Source organism: Chenopodium album, chromosome 22 (genome assembly GCF_948465745.1).
Source record: "Chenopodium album chromosome 22, dcCheAlbu1.1, whole genome shotgun sequence".
NCBI classification, from domain to species: Eukaryota; Viridiplantae; Streptophyta; class Magnoliopsida; order Caryophyllales; family Amaranthaceae; genus Chenopodium; species Chenopodium album.
The window spans coordinates 36342559-36367407 of record NC_137855.1 but is presented as its reverse complement, the minus strand read 5'-3'; the positions used below and the strand labels follow the sequence as shown (position 1 = coordinate 36367407).

At 31.0% G+C, this 24849-nt stretch overlaps 2 protein-coding genes across 2 annotated transcripts; one reads left to right on the top strand and one right to left on the bottom strand.

The window, feature by feature from the left end:
- The first annotated feature begins 711 nt into the window (after positions 1–711).
- On the top strand, positions 712–5095 carry LOC145605550 (uncharacterized). The gene is made up of 4 exons (XM_081661619.1): positions 712–1358; positions 3049–3196; positions 4304–4397; positions 4515–5095. Exons 1-4 carry the CDS (start codon positions 1012–1014, stop codon positions 4814–4816), a joined length of 891 nt encoding a protein of 296 aa, XP_081517745.1. The 5' UTR covers positions 712–1011; the 3' UTR covers positions 4817–5095.
- Positions 5096–9668: 4573 nt separating this feature from the next.
- Positions 9669–11101, bottom strand: LOC145604928 (uncharacterized protein At5g01610-like). Its single transcript, XM_081660916.1, has 2 exons — positions 10527–11101; positions 9669–9937 (listed from the first exon to the last, which is right to left on the bottom strand). Exons 1-2 carry the CDS (start codon positions 10966–10968, stop codon positions 9885–9887), a joined length of 495 nt encoding a protein of 164 aa, XP_081517042.1. The 5' UTR covers positions 10969–11101; the 3' UTR covers positions 9669–9884.
- Between the last annotated feature and the right edge of the window lie 13748 nt (positions 11102–24849).

Below are 24849 nucleotides of genomic sequence, written 5' to 3'. Positions count from 1 at the left end.
AAATCGGTGGTGGGTTTTGGGCGAGAGGTGGTGGTAGGTCGCAATCGCGCGTTGGTGGTGGTGGTGCTTCAAAATCGGGGGTGTGGGTTGTGGGTTGAGGGCGACATAGATGGTGGTGGTGGTTCAAAATCGGGGGTGTGGGTTGTGGGCGACATAGATGGTGGTGGTGGTGCTTCGAAATCAGTTGCGGGATGTGGGCGACATAGATGGTGGTGGTGGTCGAAGTCGTATGGTGCTAGGTGGTGGTCGTATGGTGCTGCTGCTAGGTGGTGGTGGTGCTGCTGCTGGTGATAGGTGGTTGTATTTTATTTTTTTTTATTTTTTTTTTGGGTTGGATTAATACTAAACACATGCCCTTATTTTTTGTTAATTACACTTACTAATCTTTTGCCTAAGAGTCCGCAATCTACTAGTTTGTTGCGAGTAAAAAGTAACGGAGGGAGTATATACTTTATATAGTATTTTGTAATATTATTGTCAAAAATATTTAACAACCGTACATTGCATGGGATTTTAACCTAATTTTTCTATATTTTCCAAATCAAAACAAAACAAATCTATCTCATCTCCCGTCAAAAAAAAAATCTATTTTATCATCTCTAAAAAAATATAAATTCTCCCCCCCCCCCCCCCCCCCCCTCAATTCTTATTTTTTTTTTTCAAATAAAGAAAATTAATTGCTCTTTATTTTTATTTTATTTTGTTTGTAAAAACAAATCCATAAAAGGGAAGTCCTTCTCACTAAGCAAGATATCAAGAACACTTCTTAAAAAATTAATTAAAGATACACTCAATTCACACGTGGCGTATGTAAACGAGACTTATCCACTTCCAATTCCATTCTAAAAATCGAAAAAAATTCCCGAAAAAATCTCTCTCAATTTATTATTCCATCTTTACTTCACTCAATCAAATTCCCATTTTTCCCATATTAATAAATTATTATCCATCCTCCAATTTCCCCCAAATTCCATAAACCCTAAAAAATTCAATCAATCGATCAAATCCACCATGGGCGGCGGCGGAGCCATGAGAGCGGCGGCGAAAGTCGCCGGACTCGGAGTAATGACCGGCGGATTTCGCGCTGCGAGTGGAGCGGCTGAAAGTCAGGTGAATTTAGCGGCTCGGAAAACGGTTCGACCGGTTTCTTCTGGGTTATCTTCGAGCGGTGGATTGACGGTTGAAGAAACGGTTCAGAAACCGGCTTGGGAGATTGATGATTGGGAATTTGCTGGTGTTGAAGATGAATTCGTTGTTGATCGGGTTGATTCGGGTCAACCCAGATTGGTTTTTGGACCTGTTCCTACTATTGAAGAAACTAAGGAAGCTACTTCTGAACTTAAAGATGCTCTTGATCAGTAATTTTTCTATTTCTCTATTTGATTTTATTGGATTTATGTTTTTTTTTTTTAATAATTTTTTTACTATGATGAATTTTTATATTGTTGAATTATATGTTTGTGGGTGATAATTGTGGAAATGGTGCCGAATTTCGTCATGGCTTGTGATCGAATCTCGTCTACATCATATATAAAATGTTATATTTATACGGAATAGTTGTCATTATTGTTTTGGAGTTATTTGAATTTTGGTGATTTTCTTAAGTATTGATTAAATTTTGTTTTGATATGGGAAAAAGGAGAGGAAAGATTTTTACTTTTTTGTAAAGGGAAAGGAATGTAATTATTTTTTTTGAAATTGGTGTGTGAACTAATGATCAACTATTGGAACTTTGAGCATTAGGATTTTTGTCTGCATAAGAAGCTGGTTGTTAATTATGAATTTCTAGTTAAACTTGCCCAATTAGGTAGAAAAGATTTTGTGTTTGTATGATTTTGTGATGCAAATGCCTCTTTCTAGTGTCCCATTGTAGGATGGTGCTCATGTGGGAAGTCTTTTCGCATTTATAGTGCTCAATTTTTGAATAACTGTTGGAGTTCCGAAAAATTCTGATTATTATCTCAATCTTTGCGAAATGCTAGTGTAATGAACCGTTAGGCTTGTCAACACCTTTGTGGTTTCGTATTCTAGTTCATTTGTAGCTGACTAGCGAGCTCCTTTGCTATTTGTAGATATGGCCGTATGGGACAACCAGACAATTCCTTATGTCCATCCCTAGATAGCTGCCAGGCCTGCCATAACACTAGTTACATGGTGATACCTTATAATTTGCTGCTGCTTAATTTGAATTTATAAAGTACAAATTCCTCATTGTTTTCATTTGCTGCTAGGCCTTTAGATACCTCATTTTGACTCTTAAAGAGGCTACTTGATCCCAAATAGCTGCCTAGCTGGAGTTGTGCTTTGAATTTTGACCCTCATTTGTTATGTTTTAGTTACTATGCCTTTTTTTAAAAATTTATTTTTATGATCTCTATTTCTGACACCCGTTTTTCGTCTGCGAGTGCATCTAGGCACATAGGGCCTATGTATTTGGCATGTACATAGGAGGGCAATTTAGGGTTTGGTCGTACATTTTCTCTCCTGTTTTGGTACAATGGTCATTTTTGTGTACTACTATACATGTATAATGTACCATTAAAGTATAAATTGTTTATATGTACTTTTTATGTACCATTATGCATAGAGTGGTACTTTTTGCCATCATAATTTCCACCCTCAAGTTCCCATTAAATACATAGAGGCTATGCGCCAAGAGTTTTCCTCCATCTACAATCTTACAATTGTGTTAGCTTCGTCAGAATTATGGTTGTTGGCTTGTCACTGAGAACTTCTGTAGGAACTTTAGGATTGACGTTCTTAAGGGATGAATTTTGTGATATATAACTCAAGTAATCAACTGAAATTATTCACCTCAATTATCCTGAATTTGGATTTGGCCAAGAGAATTACTTTGGCCTTTGCAAATGGATCAATAAACTGGCTCCTATCAACCCTTGGAGCAGTTTTGTCACAGCATTTAAATATCTATGAAGTATCAGACTTTTTTTTTTTTGGCTCCTTTCATCGTATAGCTTAGATTTATCTATTGTATGACATCATTGTGTTGGCTGCTGGGTTATTAATATGAATGGTACCTATTTGCAGAGTATATCTCTCTTCACCAAAATCTTCTGGAAGCGTGGACACAATCCCAGCTCTCCATGAGACTAAAGCTTGCATCACTCAGGAGTCACGTGTGCCAAAAAGTGCAATGCAGGCGTTTAGGTTGCTCAAAGAAAGCCCTGCTGCCCAGGTATTGATTTGTCATTCATATGCGTATCTTGTCTTCTACTCATGGCAATGCTCATTAGCTAACTTTTGTAGGTAGAGCTCTACGTATAGTATTGGGCTATATGTATAGTATTAGTTATTATAGAATTTATCAAACATTTGACTACATACTAGTCCAATAAAATTGACATTAACTATCAGAACTAGTTTCCTTGTAATTAATTACTGCTGTACTGACAATGAGAGTTTAGAAGCTGTTAATGGAGGAGAAATGTCTGTTTTTGGCTATTCTCTTCAAAGTTGAAATTTGGATGGATATTTTCTTGATTATATATGTTTGGATATTGTGATCAAGGGTATATTGAACTTTGTGGTTGAAATGTGAATTTCTTTGAATATTGGCATTTCTCATATCCTGATATGGCCTTGTTCTCTAAACATAATATTATGGAACTGAATAATTTTATTGATTATAATTAATTATTGATCGTACCAGAATTTATTGACTGAAAAACTGATTTTACTGATTTGATTTGCTGTTGAATCTGTTTATGAATTTGTTAATTTTAACTGATTAGAACTCATTTTTACGTAATAAACTTGCATATACTGATTGAAACTGATTTTTATTAAAATTTCTCTGAAGGTGAACAAAACAAAGTATAGGTTTAAGATGTGAGATTCTTTATGTGAGCATAATCGTTGCTGGAAAAAGGATTGCCTTTGTGTAGCTTTTAGTTATTTATAGCTGTTTGCGGCTCAAAGTTGTATCTTTTATTTGAGTGTTTCTGTCATCAATTTTTAAAGCTGCTTGCAGAGTTCAATAGAATAAATGTGGACAATGAAGAATTGAGGCATTGTCCTAATGCTTGACAAGGGTTAGAAAGGACTACAGTATATAATGCCTTTTCTGCTTTTGTTCTTGGTTTTTTTATTGCTGACTGCAAAATACATTAGAATTGAGTACTTGCAACTTGCTTGTTTACATCGGACTTTCCATTTAAAGATAATGTCAATATGCTCGGACTCTTGTTGGTTTGGATGGAACTGTATGTAATATATGTGATATTTTCTTGAGTTTAATCATCTAACTTTGATTGTTTTCCCCCTTATTCTCTTCTCTTGGCAGACTGTAGTTGCTTCAATTGCTTGTGATCCTAATGTGTGGACTGCTGTTATGCAAAACCCTATTCTTGTGGAGTATCTCGAGTCAGAGAAAAAAGGTAAGAAACTTGTTAAGCCCGTACTTGAATTCTAGTTAGAGTTATTCCCTATGTTTTTATTTTCTTTCAAATATGTATATACATGTGAAGTCTGATCATGTAGCACAACACTTACAGCTACTTTATTTGAGAGTCCCGAGTTGGAGAACCAAGAGTCTACAGAGAGCTCTGTAAATTCTCCTGATTACGATGATAATGAAAAGCCCGATGGTCTGATGGCTTTGTTAGAAAATGTAAAGCTTACAGTAGTCGACATGGTTCAAAACTTGGCTGATATGGTCCAGAGCTGGTTTGCCGTCCCAGAGGCGGATAAAAGAGCTGGATGTACTGATGATAACTCCAGGACTTACTTGGCCGGAGGTTCATTCATGGCACTTGCCATGATGGTGATCATGGTGGTAGTGATGAAGCGAGGTTAGACTTGAAATTCCTCAGCTGTCTAATTTGTCGATCCTTCAACATCTAGTCGTTTTTGCTTGCAAAGAACTATAACAGGGTTCAGGTTTTATTTGAGTGCTATCAAGTATCAATGCATGGTAAATGTTATGTTAGTACATTTCTCATTTTGGTACGTATATGGCTTTTTGAGAAATGTTAGTAATCATCGGAAGACGTCCTTGTACAGTTAAGTTCACGAAGAATAATTGGAAGACTATTAAATGGGTATATAAAGGAATATTCTGTGCTTTATTTCTAAAGTTGATTGATTACCCTGTTGAGCTTGATTTAAGAGTGATGATAATCTATAATAGCAAGGTTTACCACATCTACCAGTATACCACATTACCGCCCACATTAGTTCTTTCTGTGAGCTATTATGTTTTATACTTCTGCTCTCCATCTGAAAGATTTGTCGTCCACATAAACCCAACCTATAACCTATAACAGCAGGTTGAACTAATAGTTACCTCCGCTTTGACTTGTGATGATCTTCGGCGATGGGGGTAATTATCTCAAATAGGTTCCCATACATTTGGCCTATTATATTGTTTAGGGACGAAATGGTTAGTCTGGACACCAAACATGATCCTGTATATGTGGCCTATTGTTTAAGGACGAAAGGGTTAGTCTGGACACTAAACATGATCCTATAAAATCCGGAATCAACGACAATAATGATAAAATTAGTCTGGCCACCTTCAGGACATATTGTCACCATCCCCTGAAACTGCAGGTTGCAAGTGAGATGAAGGTTATGTTGTGTCTTGTATGTGCATTAAGACAGCGTTTTTGGAGTGTCAGTGATGGGTAAATTATTTCTATTTTGGTGGTTTAAATCAATTAATTACTCATAAAACTGTAACATTTGATTGAAAGTATAATTGGCAAAGAAAGACAAACATATGAAACAACAAGGGAAACTGCATGGGTTGTCTTAATTGTTGAAGACAAACAGCTCCTTGATGCCAGCTGAATTTGTTGTCCAGCTAATTTAATCAAAGTGGAAAGAGAGAGATAACGACATAGGCTATGATTATTTAGCATTTTTTAATTGCAAATTAAATTAATTTAGTGGACTAATCGATCTATTATAATCCTTCTTTTGATTAAGATAAGTATGATTACTCCTAAATTAATTATGCTCTATTGTCTTCCATGATTACTTCTATGTAGCAGGAGAATAATTGTAATTCACGTAAAAAGTTTTTGGTTGAAGACAAAGCTCGCATAGTACGTACTATGGACTTTATGGAGTATATAATAGAAGTAGGTAGGTTTAGGGTATGTTCACATTTACTGAACTGATTGGAGGAATTAAATAGAGCTGAAATGAATATTTTATAAGAGAAGGAAATTAGGAGTTGAACTGAACTGGACTGATTGGAGCTGAATTGAACTGAACAGAAATTAAGTTAAAGTGAACATGCCTTTAGTCACCTCGAATCACATACATGTTAAGAACGGTGATTTTGTTTGATTTGGGATAACTGAGTTATTTATATACTTTACTATACAATTGTTGTATATAAGATCTACCAGGCCATTACTTTCGGGATTTCAATAGTGTTGAAAAAGCGGATTGGTGAAAAATTTAGCAATATTCAAAATGATTTAAGTTACCAAAGATATACATACATAAAAAGATTGTAATCTATACAACTTCTAAGTTAAAATCGTGTAATTGTATGTACGTCCCTCTTTTTTTTTGGCTGCAAAATGGAATTTTCAAGCAATATTTAGTACAGTATGTTATACTAACAAAATACCAATAATAACCTTAGTGGTGTGGCAAAGATAGAAGATGAGTGGGCTGGTAATCATTGGGGGTATATTCAGTAAATCGCATACCCATTTACCTCTCTCCCTTTTACACTGTGTGCCTTCTACTTGGTTGACTACTACAAAAAAAAAAAAATGAAATTAGGAAACTTACGACATTAACACACCAAAGTATGAGTGATAGGTAAATTCTTAAATGGACCTGTTTCACACTAATTTATTGTGGACCACTAACATTAGAGATTTATTAATAAAAAAAAAATGTCACTATAATAAAATGAAGGTCACTATGTTGAAAATAAAAGTCATTTTGGTAATATATAGGTGTTAATTTTTTAATGAAATATTTTAAAAGGTCAATATAAATAATAAAGGTCACTATGTTCAAATTAGGATCATAACGTCATACTTCAAGTTCACAATAGTATTAAACATTATACAACTTTTAATAAAGGTTACTATGTTAAAAATAAGGTTACTATGTTAAAAATAAGGGTCACTATGTTCAATATAATGTCAGTTGCGTGTGTATAAACCTCGGGTCCACAATATTATTATTGTGGACCAGGTCCACGCAAGTATTTCTGTGAATGATATGCTCTTAAAGGTCCAATTTGGTATTAATTTAACGAGTTTCATTAATCTCATCTATAACTAAGTAAACTAACTCACTAAATTGTAGAGTAGTTAAACTGACTTTGTGACACACTCTCCTTTAATTTGAAACGGAGATAGTAAGAGCCTGTTCTGATTGACTGAACTAAGCTGAACTGAACTAAATTAAACTAAACTTATTAAAGTTGAACTGAACTGAAGTGAAATTAATCTGAAGAAAACAAGCCATAAACAATTAAACTCGACCCAAAAAAAAGTAGATGAGGCAGTTAGAACTCTTGGAAGGGACGAGTAACGAGCGTGGCAGTGGGCCCGAGTTTCACATGCTCGTTATTTATAGTCACATTTGTCACAGGCATCTAAAATGTACTGTTTTTTTTTTTTTTTTTTTTTTTTTTTGAGGGAAAAATGTACTCCCTCCGTCCCTAAATTACATTCCTCCTTTCTATTTTGGGTATTCCAAAATTACATTCTTCCTTTCTATTTTAAGTAAGTTTTTTTAGTAAATCAACTCTCTTTTTCTGTTTTATATTTAATGCTTTCTCACTCATCCTTACCTAATCTCACTCATAATCCTTGTGCCAAATTACAATGAATATGATTGGTTAAAAATTTTCAATTAGGAGCATGTGATTGGTCCTTTTTTTTTTTGCAAAGGATTGATGACATGTCATGAGTAATAACTACTCTATCTTTGTACTTCCCATTGCATTATCCAATTATTGTTATTTGTCTTATTCTTCCCTCCTTAATTCCCGTGTAAATTTCCAAAGAGGAATATAATTTAGGGACGGAAGGAGTACTGAATATAAAATACTTCGTAATACAACTAGTCAAAAATAAAACAAGTGTAGCTAGATAAAACCCAATTCATATGTAGCCCCCAAAAAATATGCTACAATCCAATAGCTGGAGAACAAACTTGAATATTTGCAATTATACCCCTCTATCAAATCAATTAACGTACAGCTTGCTGTCTTCCATTTGCCAGTCAAATCAGCAATTTGCATTTGTGGGTCCCACCGTTTTGTTCACCAAAAAAAGCTAATTATACGTTGTCATTTGGGTCCCATTTTCTCAATTACTATAAATAATTATTCTAGTTTGGACCCACCTTTCCCGCTCTAGCATGCAATGTTTGTTGCTAAATTTGCAATTATTGATTTTTTAGGTGGATCCTATGATCAAATATTATTGATTATGATCTATGATCAAAATTTTAATCAAATTTTTTGATAAATTTTGGTGTTTTCTTGCACATGTTTGAAATTTATTTAATGCTATAAATAGAAATTTTCTTTCTTTGGGGGAAAATGTTGATATTTTTTCAATGGGTGTATTGAATTTTTACTAGTTAAAGTTTGATTGATAAAAACTTTCTAAAAAGAAAGCTTATATTATCATGCTCTCAAACACTTTCCTCTTAATGGGTAGAAACACAAAAAGAAGAAAATATTATAGGTAAAGCAAAATTCATGTGAGAATGTGTACAAGAGTGTGATAGTAGATGGATTACTACTACTCTTTACTAGTACGAGTTCATACCGACAAATCTCAAACACATACGAGTACTATATATAATCATAATTATGTATTAGTGCTCTTTAAAATGATGATTTTAATGATTCATCTTTCACATGATTCACATTACACTATTAACAAGCATATTAAACATTCAAAGTTTCAAACGTAGACTCCATCTAAACTTGACCGAGAAAAAATCGATTGAAATTAACCTTAATCTAGAAAGTCCGTGAGATGTTTATTTAATATGCACCTTTGAATATATAGATCGAGAATGACAAACCTAAGTCCAAACAAAATCTAATATTCACCTTAAATTTGCATATATATATAATTCGAAAACTTAACTCGATAAAAAAACTGACAATCTTTCAATGAACATCAAACCCAAAAATTTAAATTGATTATCTAAGATTAACTCGACTGACACAATTGATATGCCTTCATTAAGTTAAAGTTACATGTCATAAAGAATAATACTATGTTCATGTTAATATTGAAACATTACAACGGCCAATCTACAAGAATACCAAGACCTTTGAAATGTCAATAGTCATTAATATGCTTCAATTAATCCACTAATAAACTCATCCCTTTTCATAATCTAATTATTCAGAATCCTTTTTGTTACATTCATGTTTAGTTTCTTTACCTTTCATTCAAATTCAATGCCATTGAAGTGTTTAGCATAAATGCTTAACTCAAACCTCTTAATACAAGTGTCGATTCGTCGAATTTGCTTAAACATCCATGTAACAACCAAGCAGTATCTACTCCTCCATTCTTTTATCAGAATATACTGTAACAGATTAACAGATTCATGTGGAAATTTACTCGTATGATAGGATTCTTGACTCGAAACTTGTACTTTTACCTTTGACAAAGTTTTTAAACTATCAAAAAAATGATAAATAAAAGAAAACAAAATTTCTAGTAAGAAGGAATCTGATACAGATACATTCAAAATTTGATACCAAAATTTCGGATCTATACAAGTTATCTAACAAACCCCATTTCACACACCTATTCAAGATCATCTTAACTCACAAATTATATCATCATCAATCAAACCACACAGTGAGAGAAAGGGGAACATATTCATAACACAGTTTCATCAATTCTTATTCTTCATCTTTCTGCTCCAAATCCTTTGTCTTTCCTTCCACTATAATTTATTAATCCTGTGAAAAAAATCAAAGTAAAATTATAAAATAACCACTCATTTTTATCAAAATTTAATTAAACTTATAATAACCACTAAATAGTACATTTATGTAGATTAAGCGTAACGTAAACAAAAACTAACTTAAACTAAAGCACACTCCATCACCAATTAAATAAGATTAGCACCCAATAAAGTTTTGTACCAAAATCAACAAGTTGGAGGCTCAAGAATCTTTGATTTAGCAAGAAATTTTGAACACCCAAATCAATTACACCCCTAATTATTTGATTAAATATCAATTACACACCTAATTAGACAAATTCAAGCTAAACCCAAATCAATTTATCACCTAATTAGAGAAATTCAAGCTAAACTCAAATCAATTAAGCAACTAATTAGACAAATTCAAGCTAAACCCAGATCAATTACACATCTAATTTGACAAATTCGATCTCAGAACTATTTGCATGAAATTCAAAAAATACCCAAATCAATTAAAACACCCAAATAAAAAAAAACCAAAAAAATTACAAAATTAAACCCTAAAAATCATAAATTGAACTAAAAATCAAACAACCCAGAAAAATTAAAGCACAAAAAATTACCTTCTTGAGGTCTGCAACTAGGAGGATCTTCAAAAAGTGACAAAGAAAGTTGTTTTTGAGCCATACCAATATCAAACAAAATAATCCCAGATTTAGGATCAAAAACAGTAATTTCTTTAACAGGTAACCAAATAAAAAGCTCTTCTTGTGATAATCCTTCAACACCCATAAGTTCACCATAAGTAAGATTAGCTTTTACAACACTTTCAAAAAGAACCCTGTTTTCGAATTTTGTTAAACATGGACCGTCAATATAAACTTCTAGAAGTCCGGTTTCATCATTGAATTCGTATGATTTAACTTCTTTTGGGAGTAAACCGGCTGGTAAACCTTTCTTCTTCAGAAGGTCGTGGACTGTCATGGTGGATGATGACGTGGAGGAGAGAGAAAGTGTGAAACAGAGGATGGTTAGAATTGTGAGTTTTTGTTGCAGAGCTGCCATTTCTTTTTATTTTTTTGGGGGAAGAAGATGAAGGAGGTTTTTTGGGGTTTTGATTTTGAGTTTTATTAATTTGGTTGTTAACAAAGAGAGAGAAAGAAGGAGATATTTGGGGAAAAGAGGTTGAGAAATGGGAAAGTTTAAATGGGTGTTCGATGTTTATTGACAGATTACGTAATTGCCCTTTTACGGTGGATGGGATTTGAGGTGCAATTGGGAAGATTGATGAGGGACCGTCGGAGGAAGGGGTGTCTAATAATTTAGATGATGCTATGATTGGCTCTTCCCATCTTTTGCTCCGTTCGTTTCTGAATACTTGCAACATTGATTACATTATGCTAATCAGCTATAGGGTTTTTTCTGTGAGACTGGCCATACAGTATGGACGAGGTTACTAAAGTTAGGCCCTGTGAACTTATTTTTACTGAAGTGAATTTAATTTTAATGAACTGAAATTATTTTTACTGAAATTAAATTATTTTTACTGATTTTCTATTATAATTCTTCTTTAAGAAAACTGAATTTTACTGAACTGAACTTATTTTTACTGAACTGAAATTATTTTAATTGAACTGAAATTAATTTTAATGAACTGAACTTTTTTTTCCTAAACTGAAATTATTTTTACTTAATATTATTTTTTTAAGGTGAAAAGAACAGGGCTTTACTCGAGCTACTGGGATTACTCGGTCAGGAGTTATTCGAGTTGTCGAGGTTACTCGAGATACATGGTGAGGGGTTACTCTAGATACTCCTAACCGAGTGACCCTTCAAATAACCCCTAACCGAGTAACTCTTCGGGTAACCCCTGATCGAGTATAACCCCTCGAGTAACCCCTGATCGAGTAGCCCCTCGAATAACTCTTAACCGAATAATTCCTCAAGTAACCCTTGATCGAGTAACCCCACAAATAACCCCTTACCAAGTAACCCTTGACCGAGTAACCCCTCTAGTAATCCCCGACAAAGTAACCCAGGTTATTTTTTTCCCTAAATCTCTTAAGAATTTATTCAAATATCAGCCATTACTTATTGCATCAAATATTTATCATTTGATTAGTAATTACGATTTGGGATATCGCCCTACGATTTGGGATATCGCCCGACACACTCTTAAATAATCAGAATTTTGGAGGGATGGCTTAGAATTGTCTCATTAGAATTTTGGGTTATTCTTATAATTATATAAGAATATAATGTATTCATGAAAAATGGAATAAATTGATTTTTTTCCCCTAAATCTCTTAAGAATTTATTCAAATATCGGCCATTACTTATTGCATCAAATACTTATCATTTGATTAGTAATTATGAATTGGGATATTGCCCTACGATTTGGAATAGCGCCCGACACACTCTTAAATAATCAGAACTTTGGAGGGATGGCTTAGAATTGTCTCATTAGAATTTTGGGTTATTCTTATAATTATATAAGAATATAATGTATTCATAAAAAATGGAATAAATTGATATCAATCAACAAATAAACTTATAAACCTTGATGCAAAATTTAACATATTTGTTACCAACTCCTAATTGTTGTTGTTATTTTATTTCTTTTTTTTGTTTCCGGAGTGTCACCAACTCCTAATAGATGGAAGCACAATGATTGTAATTTGAAAAATATAAAGAGTATAACTTTTCGTTATATAGGGTTATTAGATTAAAATAAAATGATTTTTAATGAAGCCAAAATATAGTTGAAATACCATATTCAATAATGTAATCTCATAATAAACATCAAAGTATTTGCTCAATGATCTATGTTTGAATGCACCTGGCCTGAACGACGACATAATTCGATATGGCCTGAACAACGACATAATTCGATAGAATATTATGAGCTTTTGAGAATAATGAATTCTGAATTTTATGAGCTTTTGATTGAACTTGGTTGGTTTGGGCTTGAACCATTTTACGACTTGAAATTTTTTAACCTATTTTTTTAACTTGTTTTATTAGGCTAGTAATAAACCTGCCCAAATACTTATAACTTAAATTGTATTGGATTAATTTGGATGATTCATTTAGATGGGAAAAAATAATTATAATGGATTATTAACATGATTTTAACCCTAATAATTATTATATGTGGTTTCAAAAAAAAAGTTATTATATGTAATGTAATACACTAATAATATAGATTATTTTTGTGTCTGCAACAGATGTCATTTTAACATGTAAATCAACTGTAATTAAATAAATCATATCAATTAATTATTTTTAATAAATATATTCAAAAATGTGAAATCAAATGCATCATTTGTTAAAGTTGTCATTCTTGCTTGACTCATTGCTTTTAATTTATATGCATGTAGGATAGAGTTTTTAGATTGATCACTTGGCTTACTAAGTGGCCATGTGTACAATCTTGCATTTAGGTGCAGGTAGTAATATACGTTGTTTTTTTTTTTTTTTTTTTTTTTTTTTTTTTTTTTTTTGGATTATTGCTTGATTGCTTAGATTAAGAGTCATCTTAAGTAGTCAAAACCCTAATCAAATAATCAAAAGTGTGATATTGTTTAGCTTTATATCCAGATTCACATTAAATATACAAATACTAATGTATTTGCGTGGATACAAATTGATCCCAAATTTTGAATACCTGACACCTTATTTTGAATGTTGACATTACAACATGCACAATGCAATGACACGAGTCATACTCACAACTTTAATTTAAGGAGTTGTTGAGGTGATTTAATTAAAATGAGGAAGCATACGTAGATAAGTAAATTGATTATCGTTAGGGGCCCTTGATTATGGGAAAGGAAGGCATTATAAAATAATTTGGTTAATTGCATGATTTTAGGGATTTGATATGGCACCAGTAGTTAAATAATTAGACATGATTTTGTCCTTAATAAGGAGTATGAAAGAATATTGTTTTTAAGTAGAAATTACTTTGCTTTATTATGTTTGCAATAGGTACATACATTTTATGGTTGGCCTGCCTACACTTTGATTGATGTTTCTCTTTAGTCAAATAGTTAAACACTTGAATGTGAGTAGTATGCGTACTCTTTAAACAACTTAATACACTTCTCGCTATTATTTAAAGTGATCATCTACCTACTTTATAAATTATGCATGATTATTTAACGTAGATTATACGAACTTTTGATTTTCTAACCTAAAATAAAGTCAACTATTGTAATATGGTTAAGACAAAATGGCGTTGTGTTTTGCTTGAATTAGCTTAACTTTTGTATACTTATCCATAGAGTCTTATCTAAAATTTGTGTAGTTATGAAGTAAAGTTTTTAAACTTATCTATGTGAACTTCTAAGTTGAACAAACCCTTATTGCTTGTAGTGATGTATCAACTGCTCCGTAAAACCGTGTAAAAAAATAGATCATACTAATATATTATATAAGATGTACACGTTAGGTTGTAATAATTTTTAAGGGCTTTGTCCAAGTAATGCATGCTTCCTTTTGTATTAAAAAAAATATCATATAAGATGTATGATGAAAGTTCAAGTCAAATTTAATTACGTGGATTTAAATGATACTCCGTATCAGGTGTTTATTTCAAGTGATGTGAAGACCAAAGGAGAATAATGGAATATGCAAACGCCTCTACTTTGGTACGGGTGGAATTAGCGGATGCCACCACCTTTTGGCCTAAAGTTTTTTTTTAAAGCCGGATTGGATAAGTCCTGGGGTTGATGTTGGTGTAGCATGGTGGAAACTTGTCATGTTGGTATGGATCAGATCAGAGGTGGTTAGGTGGCGATGTTGGTCAAGTAGTGGTGATGGTGGTTAAGGGGGAGTGGTGGGGAATAACTGAGGATAGCATGCGGTTGTGGTTAAGGTCCTGCCTTATTATGTAATTAAGGTGGGGTGGTAGTTGCGGTTGTTGTGGGGCGGGCATAATCGCGGTAATGCATGGTTAGCTAACAAGAAAATAGAGGAAGATGAAAATAAGAGCGGTTTGAGTAACAATTATGCGGCTAATATTACACCCTAGCCTTTTTCTATACATTAAGAAAACAAGCTAAAAAAAAAACTATTCTGTATATGTTATTTGTGCCTAAATTAAGGGTTTTTTTTTTTTAATTTTTAATCACCGGATTTTGTGAACACCTAGTCCTATAAAACAATTTTTATAACAAATCAATTTGCCTCTAATTTTTAAAAATTGTTACACTAATTACTACTTTTTCCCTTTATGCATTTAGTTACCACTTTTAATGTAGGGCCTATATGCCAAATTGCCAATCATTAAACACATAAATAGGGTCATGCAACTTTTGCGCAGCCTCAGTGGCAAAATCAACCTTAGTGGCTCAATGAAATACAAATTGGATAAAAAAGGGCTTAGGTCTCCATCTTCCCAACAATCGATAGTGGGCCGTAGTAGTGCTCAAGACTTAAGAGCAACCCATCTTCTAAATACCTTTTTCAACATCATTTTATGTTGAAAATTAAATTATTTACATTCCATTTCCCTGTTAAACATTTCAAAACTTACTGTTACTTTTTATGAAGGAAAAAAGTGCATATTTGGACAGTCCATTCATACTATTATCCAAACCTAGCCCGAAAAAGGCCACCTCAAATTAGCGGTTATGGACATTTATTTTTCGATTAAAATTCGGTCTAGCTGTTTATATGGTATAACTTTTTATAAAATTTAACTTTTGTCAACTTATAGGATAAAATTGTTCATCATATGTATAACTTGGACTTAAATAATATAATGAATTATCAATTAATTGTTGGTGTAGTGGTGATTGGGATTACACTTATTAGGGATAACCCGTGTTCGATTCTTCGCAACAGCAATTAGGAGAGGACTGAAACCTAACCACTCAGAACCGATCCCCGAATCCGGATTAGCCCAAAGGATGAACCGAGTACAACACCAAAAAAAAAATATAACAAATTAAAAAGCAACTCCTATCCTAGTGAAATAAGGAATAACTCAAAAATATCTCTTTCACAAGTACTCGACCATTTTCAGAATTTGTGAGATACGTAGTGGAAAGTAATACGGAGTACTTAGTAGTTTGAATAATCTATAGCTATATTTTACATGTAACAATTGAGACCATTATTAAAAAATAACAAGAGAAAATTTCAAATACCAATAAGCATTTGACAAAACTATGTAAGACTGTAGATGCATGCTCATACATACACAGTACGAGTACAATATTGTTCGCTTTGGATCAAGCCTGTACGTTTTTGTTTTTGCACTCTTTCCCAAAAAGCCTTGTAATACTTTATTGAGCTTCACTGTACAAATAGCTCTTTACCTTGCTATTTCTTCCATGTGGGAATTGGGATGAAATTTCCAACAATCTCAATGATTATGGACTTTCCTAATTCCTATATGTGATTTTTAGGGCCATACAACATGTTAGTAAAATCACCATTCACTCCTGGGCCGTTTCTAATGTGAAAGACTAGGACTTTAGGAGTTTCATTTGGCAATGGTAATGGTGGTTACTTCGTGGTTTGGGGTTACAAGTTCGAGTCCTCCCTAACTTATATGGGGACTCTAACTCCCTCGTCTTCTTAACATGTATTGTAGTAGCAGTCAGCATATTCTAGCACTAACCCAATCCACATATAATGTGAACGTAACTATTTGGACAACAACCCGTTTACATCACCATAAAAAAAATATATATATACACGGAGTATTAAACTTACTAATTAAAACTTGACAAGTGATCTTTCAACTCAACATATCAACTCAAAAAGTTTCTTTTAAACAAAGTAAACATAAAATACATTGTTTCAAATCAGATTGTATGAATATGAGCACATATAGGACCAATGCACTAGTAATTCATTCACAAACTAATGTATATGCTATTTTTTTCCCCTTTATAGATAGCTTCCTATTGTCCTAAGTTTAAATCCAATCGATCTTGGATTTTCAGATTCCAAATCTTTTATCTAAACCTAAATTTTAGGTTTGGGCTAGGATGAGATTTCAGGTTGGGCCACTTTTGACAATTTTACTAACAAAGTAACAAGTCATATTTCATAAGCCAGCCCTTATATTTAGGTCCATGTACACCTTATATTTAGGTCCATGTACATTAATTGACTTCAAATCTTCAATACTCACCCTTGGGCCATTTTTCATTGCAGTACATGCTTTAAACTCTACTAGTTGAGACTCAATGATAATCTTGAACCAAAATAATGGATAAGTTGATCCAAAAAAAAACACACTATTTGACCCAATTGTCACTGTTAGGCCCAAATTTATGTAGACCCAAATTTGTATAGAAAAGAATTATAAGGTCATACTACTATTTCCTATATTTTCTAGTTCATTTATGACCAACTTATGTTCCCTCAGTTTTTTTTTTTTTTTTTACGATCTCCGATAAACATCTTTGATTATTTACACGTTCAAAAATGAGTAAAAATTCTAAGAAATTTATTTATAGATAGATTCCCATATGACAAATTCCCATATGATATAATTTTAATGATAATAACAGTGAATTTTATAGTCAAAGTTATATTAAGTTGATCATAAAGGTCAAAATATAAAGATTATTAAAAAGAAACAATGGGAGTATATTATATTAAATTGATACTTATACTCTTTTTAATTTCACAATAATATGACATATGGTCATTTTTAAGGAATTAGGTTGTGAAAGATCATAATACCTTTCACATATGATCTTCACCAATCCACAATATAGTACTACTCCATATACTTACTTAAATTTTCATTAAGAGTATTATGGACAAATCAAGATTATTTAATTGAATCAATTCTGGTTACCTTAGCTTATTTATATTTGATCAAACAAATAATTTTCAACTAAGAAAACAACTATACCCATTTTAAATTAAACTAATAATTTCAACTTAGTGCTTGTATGGGAATTAATAATCCACATTTTAGGGATCTTTATCATGTTTATTTTGGTTATGGGCAAACGATATAAGGTCGGCTTCAAAAATCATAAGATGAAATTAATTTTGGTTGCTTTAATTTGGTAAAATAAATGTTCAATCATTTGGGTATAATAAGAACTGATTGGAAACTTGATAGAGTTGGTTGGGTGTTAATGTGAGTTAAGTTGCACTACATATTACATTTTACGGAGTAACATAAAGTGGAGTAGTTATAATATATGGAGTAATTATAAACTCATACTTCCTCTGTTTTCTTTTAAATGCAACACACCTTTTCGGTTGACAAGATTTTATGTTCACATACAAAACTAACAAAATTTTATCAGACCATGTGTTTCTGTACTTGTAAACGACAGACAATTTGCTAGATAAAATTTTAAATGCAACTAAGAAATTTTTTTCAGTTAGATGATACTTGTTTATGTTAAATCTGGCTAACAATCAGTAACTTTGCCCAAATTTTGGTGAACAAGATCATAGAAATGGGCAAGGAAGTCCCGGCTTAATGTATGTTTTATTTACTATTTACTATTTACAGGTCTTCGAGAAACACAAGTTTTATCTTAAATTACATGTTAATAAAATTGTTTAAAATATATTACGAAACTACACGCAATGCAAATTTAACAAGATTTGTCAACATAATTTTATCCATAAAAATTAGTGTACATGTGGTCAAATTTTTTAATTTTAATCTTTAAAAAGCATATGGAGCAAACATTTAAGAATAGAAGGTATATGTCAAGTGATGTTACATACTTACATACTACGTATTTTACACTAAAGACCAACTATTTCATAAAATCCTTTTTTTTTTTTTTTTTTTTGGACAAGAAATCCAAATATTCATTTATATAATCCAAATTTATATTCATAAAATTCCAAATATGTTACGTTTCCACGTGAACTTTTAGAACTACACTAATTGTACACGCTTTAGTTTTAAGCTCAATTATGATGTTTTGTTTTTTTTTTTTTATTTTACAAACAAACAACATCAACAAAAAAACATTATTGTTTATGTAGATAGTTAAAGTGCATATGCATATAAGCATATTGCATTAATAATGTTAGCACCATATCAATCAGGACAATCACTACCTCCATTTTAGATAATAATCGCAACAGTTTGACTTTACATTATTAACAATTTCTCATATTTACTTTTTTTGAAGACATTTCACATATTTACTTTGTTTACATGTTAATAATAAAAAATAAATAAAATAATAATAAAATAAAATATAATAATAATAATAATAATAATAATAATAATAATAATAATAATAATAAATTGTCAATGTAAAATTTTTTGGATTAGTCTTTATGTATACTTTCATTATATCAACTTTTTTTTTTCTTTTTGTCATAGTAATATACAATTGAAAATATTAAAAGTGAAAGTTGTGCAATATTACATGTGCTAATTAAACTGTTGCGATTAATCTAACAAAGAGAGTAAAAATAAATATTTCATTGATTTTATTGTTATTATCATATTGGTTTTTATTTTCATTTTTCTATTATTAAACTTTGTAATAATTTTACTACTATTTATAAACAACATTTTTGCATTACGTATTTATTATGCTTTGTGTTAGTTCATGCCATGTTGAATATAAGTTTTATCATGCACATACATATATACATAAGTTATGAGTATTACTTAATCGTTGTAAGAAAAAAAAAAAGGATTACTTAGAGCCTGTTCACATTTATAGAATTGAACTTAACTGATTGAATTGAACTGATTGGAGTTAAGCTGAATTGAACTAAACTAAATAGAGCTGAAATGAATATGTTGTGAGAGAAGAAAATTAGGAGCTGATGAGCTGAATTAAACTGAACTGAACTGAACTGAAATTAAGCTTAAGTGAACAGGCTATATGCCAATGAATGTTTAGCTAAGGTAACTACGAAATCGTCTATACAATTTTGTCAAATAATTTTTTTTTTTCGTTTTTTATGGGTTTCATATTTATTAATTATATTTAACAATTACATAATCGTTATTAATCTTTCCAAAAAAATGTACATAACAATATATACATATATTTTATCAGCCAAAATGCCAAATAGGAAGTACGGAGTATTAAATAAACAATTGATGATAGTTAACTTTTTAATTTCAAAGGTTTTTGAGTTTTAATTAATTTTAATTCTAAGTTTTAAGTTGAAATTATCTTTAAACGAGTGATAAATTCAAAGTATTAGTATTACTTTTAGAGGACCAATTAAACCAAAAGCTGCTAATATAATGGTTGTAGTCCAAAAGATTGATTCATATACTCTATCACATAATTTGTAATTATATTCTTAGTAAAGATCTCAGCTCCTTTACCAATTTTCTTCTATTTCATATGTACAATAGTATTATTAAAATAAAAATAAAAAATATATAAAAAAAGCATAATTTAGTTTTTGTACTAAATTAATTTATTTGTCTTCTAATTTTGTGAAGTGTATGTATAATAAAGGTAATTGAATTTTAAAGTCGCCTCAAAAGTTTTATTTTATTTTATTTTTTTAAGTCGAGACTATATTTTCTATTTGCATACTCATAGTAGAATTATCTTTTTAACATACGCGATACAAATAAAATAATCTTAAAACTATTTCTTTGTTTTTTTTTTCTTCGAAATTAAACTTAATAATAAAATTAATAATCCTAATATAGAGACTCTTGTAGCAATTATCAACACGTATAGCAAGTCATCAATCTAACATCAATGTATTTAACAAAGAAGACAAGAACCATATATATGCAAGTATGCAAACTTTTTTTTTTTTTTTTTCTTAATCTAATTTAAACCGTGTGCATCACTCTAACTAGTAACTAACCAAGTAATTTACACTAAATTCCAAATTAGAAGAAGAATTTATATATAAAACATCATTAATATGCCAAATTGATGTGGAAACGACGCAAGAGTATACGTCCTTATGTATCATGCTGAGTAATTAAAGATACACTACACAACTTAGACGTGAAATATATATATATTTTTGTAAAAAGGTGATGAAAATGTAGATTAGTTTTTTTTTTTTTTTTTTTTTTTTTTTTTTTTTGTTCATTCATTATTGTGTTTACATGAGACATGAGTAGTTGAGACATTAATGTTTGTCCTCTTAACGTGTTGCAAATCATAATTTTCGGTGCAAAATGACAAGCATTTGTTCTTTGATCATGTTTGTTTATAAGTTTATAGCCAAATACAACAAAACTTTTACCAATAAATATTGTGTGTGATGCTTCACACTAGTATGGTGTTGTGACGACACAAAAGACCAGACCATTTTGTTTGGATAATTGAGGTGAACACATAATTAAATCTGCAACTAAATAACAATAGAATTAGAAAAAGATGTAATAATATAGGTATCCATTACCATTTATTGGGTCATGCAAGTCATGCCACTATTATGAATACGATCAACAGAAATGACGACTGTTGTCTATATTAATTAGCTTCCTCGATTTGAATAAATTGTTACACTTCACGTACTATATTATAGAAATTAAATGCTTTAAAACTAAGTGAGAAAAAGAAAATTCATATTCATATTAGGGGGAAAAAAAGAAGAATAAAAAGTGTAATTGTTAGGACCATCTCAACCAAAAGCTTAAGCCTTTAGGCAAGAAATATGGATGCAGCACAGGCCCACCCATACCTAATACGAATTAATTCCACTTTAAATGAGGGGTAGATGAGATTCGAACCCGTGACCTTTGTGTCACACTGGCTCTTGATACCGTGTTAGAGGACCATCTCAACCAAAAGCTTAAGCTGATGGTTGAGGCACAGGGATGTGTTTTATACTCTATCAGTAATAATATTATTTTAAAAACTAAGGCACTGTTCTTTTTACCTTAAATAAATAATATTAAGTAAAAATAATTGCAGTTCATTAAAATTAAGTTCAGTTCAGTAAAATTAAATATCGGTTCAATAAAAATAATTTCAGTTCAGTAAAAACAAGTTCAATTCAGTATATTTCAGTTTTCTTAAAGAAAAATTATAATAGAAAATCAGTAAAAATAATTTTAGTTCGGCAAAAATAATTTCAGTTCAGTAAAATTAATTTAAGTTCAGTAAAAATAATTTAAGTTTAACAAATATAATTTTGTTTCAGTAAAAATAATTTCAGTTCAACAAAAATAAGGTGAAGAGAACGGGGTCTAAGAAAGTGAACTAAGATTGAAGGACTAGATTGGTAAATTGTTTCATCAAGTCGATCTACTAATATAAGACTTGTTATATTCTTTGATCTATTTTTGTAAAATATAGGAAAAAAATCGATAACTAAGGGTTCGTTTGGTATCACTATGATTTTTTGTTTTTCAAATTATATGATATGTGTCATATAATAAACAAAAAGTAGTCAAATTTATTAAAATCATGAAAATATAAAAACTGACAATAGAAAAGTGAAAATACCTTTTTCTTGTTTCTTGTTTTTCGTTTTTTGTTTTTTTTTTTAAAAAAAAGAAAATTAAAAACAAAAAATAATGTCAAACAAACCCTAATTTTTTTGAACCCTTGTTTAAAGCATAACATAAGATGGGTTATAATATAATTGTAATTATTTGTTAATGTTCCTAGCATTTTGAAGGTAAAAGTCATCAATCTAGTCCAAAACTAATTTTAACAGATATAGGACCAAAACGAAACTAGCTGGATATCAAAAGATCATCGGGTATTAGCTGGTCTCGAGACCAGCCAACTCTGGCTGGTCTTTTGCTGAGAAATGTATATTGACTACGGAGTATAATGAAAATGACCATTTTCTAACTGAACATGTTTTACAATTTTCATGACGTATGATGTTCATTCTTATAAATAAATGTTCATTTTCATAGGGCCTGTTCACTTCGGCTTTATTTCAGTTCAGTTCAGTTCAGCTCCAATCAGTTCAGTTCATATCCAATCAGTTCATCTCAATTCAGTATATGTGAACAAACCCGTAGTATGATGTTCATTTTTATAAAATAATTTCCATTTGCGGTCATTTTTATATAAATACTCTATTTCTGTTTTTGAAACTTTCAACAATAATGTTTTATTATTCTAGTCTCACTAGTGGTCCTTTATATCATAATTTTAATATTTTTCACATTCTCTCTCCTCTCCGCTTATTGTAAAAATAATATTTGTATTTGAAAAAAAAAAAAGTTGATGAAGTCATGGATTAAATTTTTTGAGTTTTTTTTAGGAATATTATGAGTAATTTTAAAGGATGATTAATAAGTACTTGTATATTTGTATTATTATCCAAAAAAAAAAAAAAATAGAATAGTTTTTTTTTATAAAAAAAATAAATATATTGAGAAGGGGTGATTTGGGAAAGTGAAATTTATCATTCAAATCCCTCTCCACTTTGTATGTTAGATACTGAGGTTTGAGAGAGTATTTTAACATCAAAATACAATGCTCCTTCCGTTTCAAATAATTGACATAGTTCTCTTGTTCGTTCATTCTTGAATAATTGACACGTTACTAAAAATGACAAAGACCCACTTATATTTTATTACTTGTATTTTTCTATGTTACTCAATGGCCTACCACTTTTAAGGTTTATACATAGTGGGGAATATAAAATAATCTTCATCCATCACTCAAACATTCCACTAACTTTACTTTACAATAGCTTAAATTATGAATAAAAAAAAAATATTTCACTAACTTTACTTTACAATAAACAATTTAATAAAATACCCCACTTAATTATCTCTTAAACTTCATACTTTTATAATGTGTCAATTAAGAGTTTGTTTTGTACACCTTATTTTTAATTATTTCAATTGTAATAAGTTCACATAAGTTAAATCTAGATAAGTTAAGTTTAGAAAAATAAATTTTGATAAGGCTTACTCAAATACAAATTATAACTATAATAAATTTTAATAAGATCTAATAGGTTCAGCTTAGGGGTGTCCATAATTCGGATAAAAACCGAAATCCAATCCAAACCGAATCATCAATTCGGATCGGATCCGAACTTTAAATCGGATCGGATTGAGATTTTTTGGAAATTCGGATTGGATCGGGTTGACCCTAATTGGATCCAATCCAAACCGAAAACCGAATTGTAAAATTAAGCTTGTATAAATATGGATTTCTTCATTTTTTGAAGTTTAGCTCAAATACTTACTACTACACAAAATAAATTAGGGAGACTTTGTATTAATTAATTAATGACTTGACGTTGAACTATTTTTTTTAATCATTATTTTAAAGACTTTTATTTATATTAAAGCTTTATTTTTATAATTGTATTAGGAGCTAAAAAATAATGTATTATAATTCGGATTTTCGGATCGGATCCAAATAACCGAATTTTCATTCGAAATGGATCGAATTGGATCAAGAGAGAAATTTGGATTGGATCGGATTGGAAAATTGAAAACCGAATTATATTTCGGATTGGATCAGATTTGGACTAAATCCAAACCGAAAACCGAATGAACACCCCTGGTTCTGCTAAGTTAGAGTAATGATTGTACTTATATTGAATTGTTTGATAACTTAAAAAAAGAGGGAAACACTATATGGTAAGTCAGTTACCAGTTACCAGGTTACAAGTGGCTCAAACACTGACAAGACATAACACTAACACGTGTGGCTCTTGAGGTGTTTTTGGATTGACTTTGACGACCATTAATGAATGAATAAGGACTATCACCCCGCACGTGAGGAACATTTGCTTTGTTCCCTGTCGGGCTACTTAACTGGGCCTCTTTTGGCCCAATTTGGGCCCATGACTCTTTATCATCAACAGTCAACATTGTTGTTTTTCAAAGTGGAATACATTGTCTAGACTTACTATCTTTGGGATTTGATCCTACACCGCCGCTCAAAACCTCGATCTTAGTGGATCGACTCTATTACATAAGTTAATTCCTAACTTTTTCTATCTTATATTTCTATATAGGCATAAGTAAGCAGTTCTTTTCTTAATGTATTGGACCAAAACCTTATTAAT